The sequence below is a fragment of the Cupressus sempervirens genome, chromosome 10 (assembly GCF_028749045.1).
Source record: "Cupressus sempervirens isolate cs-2001-9-10 chromosome 10, ASM2874904v1, whole genome shotgun sequence".
NCBI lineage: Eukaryota > Viridiplantae > Streptophyta > Pinopsida > Cupressales > Cupressaceae > Cupressus > Cupressus sempervirens.
The window spans coordinates 368857961-368868702 of NC_143127.1; the positions used below are offsets into that span (position 1 = coordinate 368857961).

General features: G+C 31.9%; 1 protein-coding gene across 1 annotated transcript; it reads left to right on the forward strand.

Annotated features, from left to right (window-relative positions):
* The first annotated feature begins 7567 nt into the window (after nucleotides 1–7567).
* LOC149534195 (putative aspartyl protease At4g16563) lies at nucleotides 7568–8142 on the forward strand. The gene is made up of 2 exons (XM_089805986.1): nucleotides 7568–7809; nucleotides 7914–8142. The coding sequence occupies exons 1-2, from the start codon at nucleotides 7568–7570 to the stop codon at nucleotides 8140–8142; spliced, it is 471 nt and encodes a 156-aa protein (XP_089662112.1).
* The last annotated feature ends 2600 nt before the right edge of the window (nucleotides 8143–10742 follow it).

Genomic DNA, 10742 nt, shown 5'->3' on the forward strand with positions numbered 1-10742 from the left:
TGAGAATCAAAGATCAATTAAGAAATGAAATAAAATCCAGGCATGCAATATCCCAACTATTGCTCCACTTTTATAAGTAATCACTTCCTTAAACACAAGGGGCCTACTCTTATTCTTAGCTTATCTGAAACATTGATCATAAACGTGCCTGAAACAGACAACCCATTCCATCCACTCAAGGCATTAATCCATTCTATAATTGCTAGAAATTTTCTTTGTTTTAAAAATACTTGTTCTCAGCGTAGAAGAGGACATCAATAATGCCAAGAGATCTTCCAGCAATATTTCATATCAGATCGATTTTCTTTTTATACTTCAATCTGTACCACGATGAAAATGTCCCCCACGCGGTAGGATTTCCACTCCATTTGTTCAATTTGAGCCGTCACCCTAGTTTTCTACCCTCGTTAGAAATGCTAAAAACAAATATGTAAATATAAGTGGTCATTCCTAGACTTTTATTTATCAAATATATATAACATTAATACAAATATTACTCAATAATATATATAATAAAAGTGAAAAGGAGAAGGACGAGCAAATTTAATTGTAATCAAGAAAAATATTTTAGAACCAAGAAAAATATTTTAGTATGATAAAAAGGTGGCAATGACTGAGTATATAAATATAAAAAGATGGTATATATAAAAAAGAAGCAGTGGGGATATGTATATTATTCATTTGGTTGTATACAAAGGATAAAAGCATGGAGGAAAGGAGAAAAAATATTTAATTACGATAACAAAGAAGATTTAGTTATGATAAAACATAAATCATGTTGTGATTAACATACATAAATGTAAGGGAAATGCAAAAATAAGTAAACTGAGATAAAAATTTGTAATTGAAATATTATTTTCTTATTTTATTAGTAGATTTTTTAATTTATTTTTTATGAATAGTCCCTTTCTTATATTAAAAAATACAATAAAGTTACATATTCACAATGAAGATATTTTTTTTGAAATCAATGACTATGTTATTTTACACTTGTCAAGTTACTAGTTGAATACTTGTTATTTTTTTTAAAATGAATTTCTTAGTTCAAATTATTATCAAATATATAATTCAACAATATGAAACAAATTATATGTAAATTTATTCTTTTATTTATTTGTCATTTAAAGGAGTTCGGATGATTTTCTCTTTACTTGGCATTTCTCTATTCTTTTACATTTGTTAAAATGACATAATGATATATTGTAAACTAGAGAAATAAATAAGATTCAACTAAACCAATCTTATTGTACATTTAAACAACCATATAGATGTAAAGCGTTAATTTGAATAAAGGAAACAAATTATACAACACTAAGTGCAATAAAGTGTGAAATAATATATATGTAATGAATGTATAAGAATCAATAAAATAGATATGAATAACATTGGGTTATTTCTGCCTATGATGATCAATACAAATATGATGAAGTGTAGATCTCTTATTGACACTCTCCAACCTACTATATTTGAAACAAGTGGCACATAATGGCTTAGTACTTCTCTTTAGTTTTTATATAAATACAGTTTTAAATTAATAATTTTATTATAGTTTATAAAATATTTTAATTAATAAAAATATTATATCTTTATATTTTTCTATAATGATATTAATTATAATTATAATTTAAATTTTATTTATTAATATAATTATAGATATACATGTTTTATTGCATATATATCATGTGATACTATTATATTATAAATAAATTATAATATCTATTTTATAATAATATTTCTTAAATAATTATATAATATAAGAGATATTTGTTTTAGTATTTTTAATTGAATGACAAAAATAATATTATAAAAAAATGTGATATTAAAATTAAAAATTATAAACCAACTCACTTACATTAAAAAAATATTAAAAATGAATCACATTAACCATTAAAAAAATCAACTATACAATCTATCAAACTTGACCAATATAAAAGTTAAATGAACTCACCCAATCAAATCTTACAAACTTAAAATTCAAAATCTATCACAATAGTACTTAGCCTACTAACAAGTACTAATAAGTTGGGAGACTTTGTTGTCTCCATCATCTAGTACTGATCTTGATCTTGCTGCGCTTAGCAATGTTTGTATTATGTTTTATATGAATATTTAAAATAAATAAAATTTTGTTTTATATAAATACTCAACTTTTTAATAAATATCAATACAATATTATTTTATAAATGATAATTCTGACATTATAAAAATTATATCAATCAAAATGACTATGTCCAAACTTAACCATTATATATTTTCCTAGTAGAATGAAACTTATATATCGAACTCTATCCTTTTGTTGCCTGGATATCAAAATTTTCCTCAATCCTCACCTTTCTAAGTTATGGTTATTTTCGGAATAAATCTCATTTTAAACATTAAAATGGTCACTTTTCCTCAGAGCTTTTGAGATATTATGCCCTTTAAGTATTTTTGGCTTGTTTCTAGCTCTGTCCAGTACTTCAAATTTTCAAAATCTAATTCCCAAATAAAAAATTCTCTCAGGTTGATGGCAGGAACCAAAATCCATATTTTCAGCTTGATCATTAACCATTAACCTCTAAAAAGGTTAAGATCAATTGCCAAAATACGTATTTCACTTCAAAATCTTAACCATTAACCTCTCTATCAAAAGGTTAAGATAAGTTTGCAAAATTAACCTTTTAAAAAGGTGAGAATATCCATGAAGAGATCATCAAAAAGGGTTATGAGTTTCATATCTCTATAGCCAATGCTCTTATAGATATATATGTGAAATGTGGAATCATACAGAACGCGCGAGAATTGTTTGAAAAATTACCCCCAACGAGATGTTGTCTCATGGACTGTGATGGTTTTGGCTTACACAAAGCAAGGGTTTTCTCATGAGGAAGCATTGGCATTGTTTTGGAAAATGAGAGAAATAGGCTGCAGGCCTAATGAGCTCACCTTTGCTAGTGTTTTTCCTACGGTTGTTAACTTGGGATCTCTCAAGCTAGGTACGCAATTCCATGAAGAGATATTGAGATGTGGGTTCCAATCTTATGTCTCTGTAGCCAAGGCTTTGATATATATGTATGAAAAATGTGGAAGCATGGAGCAGGTGCACAAGTTGTTTGCCAAAATGCACAGTAGGCTCAATCCAGAGATGCAACCCAAAATAATGTGGTGATTGACCCGTATGCTGGTATCTTCTCAATTCATCACTCTTGCAAATACCAAAGACTCCTCTCAAAGCACATGAATTATTTGACATAATTCTCAAAGAAGTGGAATTTTCAAAGAAGTGGAATCTTAGATAAGAATGTTTATAAATGTTCCTCATTGCTCATGCAATAAAAGTACATTTGATAGATATAGATACAATTAGAGAGACAAGAAACATAAAGTCAGCATTTGGTGGGCACATATATGTCTTATCTTCTCGACCTCTTCACAATAAATGATCTAAAGATCACAAGGGGATCGATAAGGATTGATTATTCAATCTTCTTAAGGTCTAAGTTTCAGGTCATATAGGTTAATTCTGTAGAGTTTAATTAACCTCACCCAAATCACGTATTTGGGAAGTAATTATTAACCACAAGAAGGTAGTTCTTAACCTCTGTTTCTATATAAGAAGTCATTTTTGGCTTTGTAAGGGACTTTCTATACTTGGGAAAAAGGGAACACTATGCTAAAATTTTGATCAGAAGATAATATTTGGAAAGTGTGTACAAGTGTTGTCTTTGTAATAAAAAAAAAATCCTCATTGGTTTCTGGTGCAAAAAAATAAACGAACGTGCAATTTGAGTTCGCTTATTTTAAATCTAAATTGTTAGAATTGTTGATATTCTTTGCGGTGAACATTCTCACAATATTGTGCAGATGTATGTGAATCTTTGGATCAGTATTGTGCTAGTAATAGTTCTCAAGCGTAAATGTTGATTGTTGTTATTAGAGAATATAAGTTAGTGCAGGAAAAGCTTGGGAGTCGTGTGGTGCATTCGTCATCAATAGCTTTCTATTTATCTTTTAAAGTTTGATTTCATCTCTTTTTGAAAAACTTCAAAATTTATATTATACGACGGAGTTGCCCCTCTAAACGAAGAGGAAGGCCGCATATCAAGGGTCTATCCAACTGTTGTGAACAATTTGTCACATACACTCCGTTGGACAATTTTCAAGTGAAAAATCTGTTTACCAACACCTTTGAATCATTTCTAAAAGTTCTTGCCTATTGCACGAATTGGAATCTCTTTGCTCAATCACTTATTTTGAATAGTCTGTATTTTGAATCTGATTGTGAGCTGTGATGTCATATTTTTAATGTGATGTCATACTTTTAATATATATTTTGGATATTTTAAAACCATTTTGGTCATCTTCAATCCATTCTCCCATCGCAGAAAATATATAAGAAAGAAATTTAAATGTAATTTATGGTGAAAAGTACACTGATTAATCATTATAATGCATGAAAAATATCCCATTTACGTTTTTCGCATGCATGTCATTACATAATAATGGTTTAAGTAGTTTGCAAGTGGTCTTGCTTCATTAGTTTTCTCTTACTAATTTTACCACCTTCAATGATTAATAAATTCATGTTAGCTTGCTCATAAGCCAGGTGCTTGATCATAAGCGTGGTAAGTTGCTGGCTTTTAGAAGTGTTAGTAAGCTATTTACAAATAATGAAGACGAAAAATTGTTGTTTTTCGGCCATTATAGTTTTAGCAATACTAATTCTGTATCATAGCCATGTCATAGCCACCTTTGTTTAGATATTCATACTTCGGATAATGAGTATGAGCCATGTATAGCTGTTGGATGTCCTCTAAGAGCCCTCCTGGAGGGCTCCTACTCAAGATCACGCCCACCATTTTCATACAAATATGGGGATGGTTTAGTAGCAGGTACCCTAATGAAGGACCTCCTAATTCTTCAAAGCCTCGCATTCCCAAATGTGTCTTGTAATTTCATTTTTGGGTGTGGAAGTGCTACGTCCAATGAGGCTGTTGGAATTGTAGGGTTTGGAAAGGGTGCCCTATCATTCTTTTGAGCTATAAGGGATTTTTTTACTGTCTAATAAGCTATAGTTTTGAGCACAATTCCAATGTTTCAAGTCCTTTGATAATGGGTGTATCTGAACACAATTATTGTAAATATAATAACAAGCAAAAAAAATTGAATCAAAGAAGATGAAACACACAATAACACAGATTTATCATGGTTCAGCAAAACTTGCCTACATCTACACTCTAGTAGGAATTACTATTAATGAATCGATACATTACATGAGCTGCACATAGCCATTATATAGAGCTCTGCAAATACGAACAGTTTAGAGAGAGCAAACAGTCATGTGACCGTTGGAATTCATAACCCAACAATCTTCCCCATGAAATCCAACTGGCACAGCCATGCACAGTAGCATCCCCTACTACCTATTTTGAATTTCAGAGAAGAATGAGTCCTTAAGACGATCTCAAGGCTGCCAGACTTTTCTCCAACACACTCCAAATGAATCTTCTCCACATTAGATGGAAGTTATAAATATCTTTTTCCACTAATTATTCCTGCAGTGTTCTTAAATGAGAAAGTTGGATTCTTGAATTTCATCTGACTCCATTGGTGTTCACACCACAAAATATATGGAAGAGAGGGCTCCTCTAATGTACTTGAATTATTTATCTTATTTTCTTTCGCATACTCCTTACCAGGCTCCACCATGTTGAGATCACCAAGTAGACCTGCAGTTACTCTCCCTATGATTTTATGAGGAATAAATACAACCATCTTGTGGATTACAGCAGATGCAATAACTGGAGCAAATAATGTTTTTCCATACCCCCGCATTGCACAAAGAAAACCGCAGTTATCAAATTCAATAACTTGCACACCATGAGGAATGTTTCTTTGCTAGAAGTTAGCAGATACATTCAAATTATTTGCACCTTTGAGAAAATTCGATGACCTTGACATAACTATCTGATCAGTCAAATATGAATTATTACAATTACCAACTATTTCTATAGAGTCGATCCTTCCCTCTTCTACGCCAAGTAAGAGACATACACAACAAGTATTGCCATGATTGTGGTCAAAATTATCAAAATTTATAAATTCTCCGTCAGAACCCAATTTAAGTCTGACATCGTTCCCAGCTCTCTGCTATTGTATCTGACCTGCAAAGCCAAAATATATTCCAGCTGAGATGAATCCGATTGATTCTTCTTCTGCAATTTTCCTCTTCCCTTTTGAAATCTCAGCAATGCTGTAATCATCAACTTTGCCTCAAAACCAATAGAATTCACTGCAGAATCCTTATCACAGGTAATTTCGCCCAGTTCATTGTTGTTTCTTTGTTCGGACACATAAAAGACATCATTGTTGTATTGACTGCCCATTGTACTGCCTTTTTGCAGAGGGTGCACTCCACCTGCATCCTCCCAAGGACGTTCTCCATGCAGGAGACTACTATACGAGCATGGATCAAAGCTTGTGACCCCCAAATTTACCAAACTAGGCTCGTTGCCTTCAATTGTTTTGAAAGCATGCACACAATCCTTCATGGACTGTCGAAAGACTTCTGCACAATCAATTTTGTTGTAATAATGCCCATAACCCTCCATCACCAGCTCTGACTTTATGACTTCCTCAAACCAGTGGTTATCAAATGTCTCAACAACACTCCTGTCCATTTCGTATTCACTCGGGTGTCTATACATCTACCCATTCCCCTAGTTGCAAGTTTGGTCATTCCCATCCCAGCTTGATGTGTCATGCATCACAGAGCATCCATCAATTTTCATGGTAAAATCATTTTCTTTCGCATGTGAAGGAAAATTAAATCTCCCACTTTCCAATGTCTTCTGAGATCCTTCACCTAGCTCGCTTTGAGCTCTTTCATTTTTAGAAGAAAACGTTGATAGATTATATCTTCTTGTTGATGAGCAACAGTTTACACTTCTTGACCTTCTCCTTAGTCGATATACAGGCCTCTCCATTTGGGCCTAGCAGCATGTTTGCAAGCTGCATCCCCCTCAACTTGAGAGGCAAACTCCATATTAGTATTGACCTGAGACTCTAATGGAAAATCATTTGAACCTTCATTGTTACTGAAACCAGAATCTATCTCCGCCTTCAACATAGGAAAAAGAAGTTGGAAACTTGTCTTACGAGGCCACCTATTGTTCCGGATAATGTCATAGTTGCATCAACATTGCGAAAGGAAATAATTCCATCTTTTGTGGTGAACTCTCCTCTTTTTTCTAACCATCCCACCAGCGTACTTTCTTACTTTCACATACACAACATCACCTTCTAAATTATCAATAAAGTCATTGGTAATAAAATCAACTTCATCTTCTTTCATCTCTGCTCAACCTCACCAAGCTCTGATACCAATTGTAAATATAATAGCAAGCAAAGAAATTGAATCAAACAAGACAAAATACACACAGATTTATCATGTCCACACTTTAAAAGGGAATTACTATTAATGAATCGATACATTACATAAGCTGCACACAGCCATTATATAGAGCTCTGCAAATACGAACAGTCATGTGACCGTTGGAATTCATAAACCAACAATTATGATGGTTCAATGCAATATACCCCCATGCTAGACAATCCCATGTATCCCAACTATTACTACGTTGGTCTAGAAAGAATTATTATCAATAACACTTATTCAGAGGTCCAATTGAGCTTGGAGGGATTTGATTCAGAAGGCAACGGTGGTATGATTATTGACTCCGGAACAACCTACACACATCTTCTCGAAACATTTTATAGGAAAATTCTGAGCACTTTACAAGAAATAATTCCTTATTCAATGTCTCATGAGTATGAGAAACGCATTGCTTTTGATCTTTGCTATTAGGCCACTGCATCTCAAAAGCAGGAAAGTTTCCCAAGTATATCGTTTTGTTTCAAAAACAATATCACAGTTGTCTTGCCTTCTCTGAGAATCATTTCTACTCCTTTTATCCTTCCTCTGGGTCATCAAATGATAGTACATTGAAAGTGCATTGTCTGCTGCTTCAGAGCGTAGACAATGTTGGCATTGGGCCTGCTGCAATCTTTGGAAACTTTCAGCAGCAGAATCTTCAAGTTTTCTATGATTTGGAGAAGATGAGAATTGGATTTCAGCCAAAGGATTGTGCGACTTCTCGTTAAATGACAATTGATTGCCAACGTTTCTCTATTATGCTTATGGTGTGAGGTGTGAGGTGTTTGTTATCTTTTGTGTGCCAATGGGTTTTATATCCCCCATCAAACTTCAACTATCAGTTTGAAATAAATTGCTCGCATTTAATGAATTAGAAATGTGTATACTAAATGTTGGACTTATAAAGTTGTTTAGACATTAATATGAATTTTTCCGTGTCAATCATTTTGTATGTATTCAAATGTAATCTAAATTTATAATATCAATTTTTTTTATACTTTTGCAGTTTTCTATTAGTAGAGGATTTTTATCATCTCAATCTAGCTTCTCGCTTTCAGATGATTACTGCATGAGAAGCACCTATTTGTGTGTCTGAAGAGAAGAGGTGGACTTGGCAACATGATTGTCCTTCCATAGAGCAGGGGATGTCAACTTTCATAGTAAAGGCATCCATCAATCATGATTGTTTCTACGCCACTTGAGGAGGCAAGGAAAGGCATTACACAAACTCTAAGAGATTTGAAATTTTGGAGGAACTATGTCTTATTATGCAAGGCAAGTGGGAACAATCTTATTATGAGGGCAAATTCAGGATTTGAAGAATTGCAATCTGAAGTTGCAGAGAGAAAATTGATTTCAATAAGAGAAGATTGGTGAAAGCATTTCATCAAAGTTTTCAAAGGAACAATATTGATGAAGCAGCTTCATTAAAGTTTCCCTAGGTTAAAACCTTTACAACTTTCTCTCAACTTTCACTTTTGTCGGCAGGTTAGTTTCTAAGATTAGATTGAATAAATAAATTAGTTTAATATTAAAGTTATTACTGTAAGTAGTTTTTAAAGGGAAAATAAGACTATATAAAGTTGTTCAAACATCAATATAAATTATTTTGTATCATTCTATATGTATCCATGAAAATCTGAATCTATAATATTGTAGAAACCCGTGACGGAAACAGTTGTATCTTTGAATTCCAAAATGTGAAAATAAGTGAAGCAGTCACATATTTTCACATTTCTGGAATTCAAAGATACACCTATTTGTGATTCTTTGGAGGAAGTGACAAAATATGATGATATATACAAGGATGGACAAAATAAATTAAAATGGAAAAATATTCAAAATGCTCTTGCACTAATATATTTCATTAACTTTCCCATATCAATTACATTTTGCCAATGCCTATATTTATATTATAGAGATCTTAGATTATTTCTCAAAACATCTAAATTAACTAACATAGGACAAATAGATTTTTCTCGAACTATCTAAACATAAATGACTTTTAAAACTTTACTTAACCCTATTATTATGCTTTTACATTTCACTTTTTTTTAAAAGTACACATTCCAACAAATATAAGTCACTTTCAACTTCAACCAACTATCAGGTTGAAATAAATTGCTGGCGTTAAATTGCTGGTGTTAAATGAATTAGAAATATGTATACCAAACTTACAACCTATCGTAATAGTATTGCAGCTTTTCAATTTGATTGTACGACAACATCAATCAATCAGCAATTGAATCCAGAAGCTATAACATTAATGTATAAACTACTTTTAGTAATTTTATCTTACTTTGTCACACGCTGGTTTTCATTAGATTTATGTTACATAAGTAAATATCAAACGTCATGCAAACCTGTTGGTTTCACATTATTATCCATATCGACCACAAATCTGTTATCAAACTTTTACCGTATTTTCTTTTAAGCTACATCAGAAATGTATACCGAGAAATTTGTTCTCCTTGCCTGACCTAAATGTTTAATTGTATCTAACAGGTGGTATATAATATCCTAATGTTTAGTGGAGTATTCTATTGTGGCTTCCTGAAATCGGACGAAGTATTGAAGTGAATAATTTATGCATGGGAGATACTTTCCAGTGGCTTAAACTATCATAGAAAGGAGTTTATCATATGTTTTGTGTTGACTATGATTGATGAAATATTCGAAAGTGTTCGATCATTTTGTATTATATAATAACTGAAGTATTTTGAACTAAATAACTATATAATTTGTGTTTTTTTATTAGGTCTTTTAGCTTATTATTAAATGAGTATTTGCACATGGTGTATCAGTTTGAAAGCATGGTGAAATATTATGATTAGGGCTTCTTCATGATTGATTTTTTGTGATTACTTGTACATGATGTGTTATGAAACATAGTGGCAATAGTTTTTATGGAGAGTACGAGAATCTTTATCTTTTAAACTTTGTATTGTTTTCTTTTTTCTTTGAAGCTTAGCATCATACAATCTAGGAAAATATTCTTTTATTTAGGTTATAAAAACTGAGCTAAAATGTAAAGAACATATTTATTTTTATTCAAGAAGAAATTCTAGCCTTTACTTGAAATGAGTTTTTCAAAAACACTTATAAAGCAATATATTGAAGAATTTTAAAAGTTTTTCGTATTGAAAAAAACTTGAGGAGGAAATAAGTATCCAAATAAATTTCTAAAAGAAAAATGGCCTGTTACTTTTGGAATATGTGGCTTCACAAAAGGGATATGAAAATAATTTTTCTCATGTCCCCTCAATTTTTATAGATAAGGGATCTAATAATTTCAAGGCTATGGATTTACACTCTTATACTATTCTAA

Bases quoted from the DNA above. Each gene is read 5' to 3' on its own strand.
- LOC149534195 (XM_089805986.1), top strand. From the start codon at position 7,568: ATGCAATATACCCCCATGCTAGACAATCCCATGTATCCCAACTATTAC. The intron at 7,810-7,913 runs GTATGAGAAACG...ACAATATCACAG, and splicing joins CCTTATTCAATGTCTCATGA to TTGTCTTGCCTTCTCTGAGA.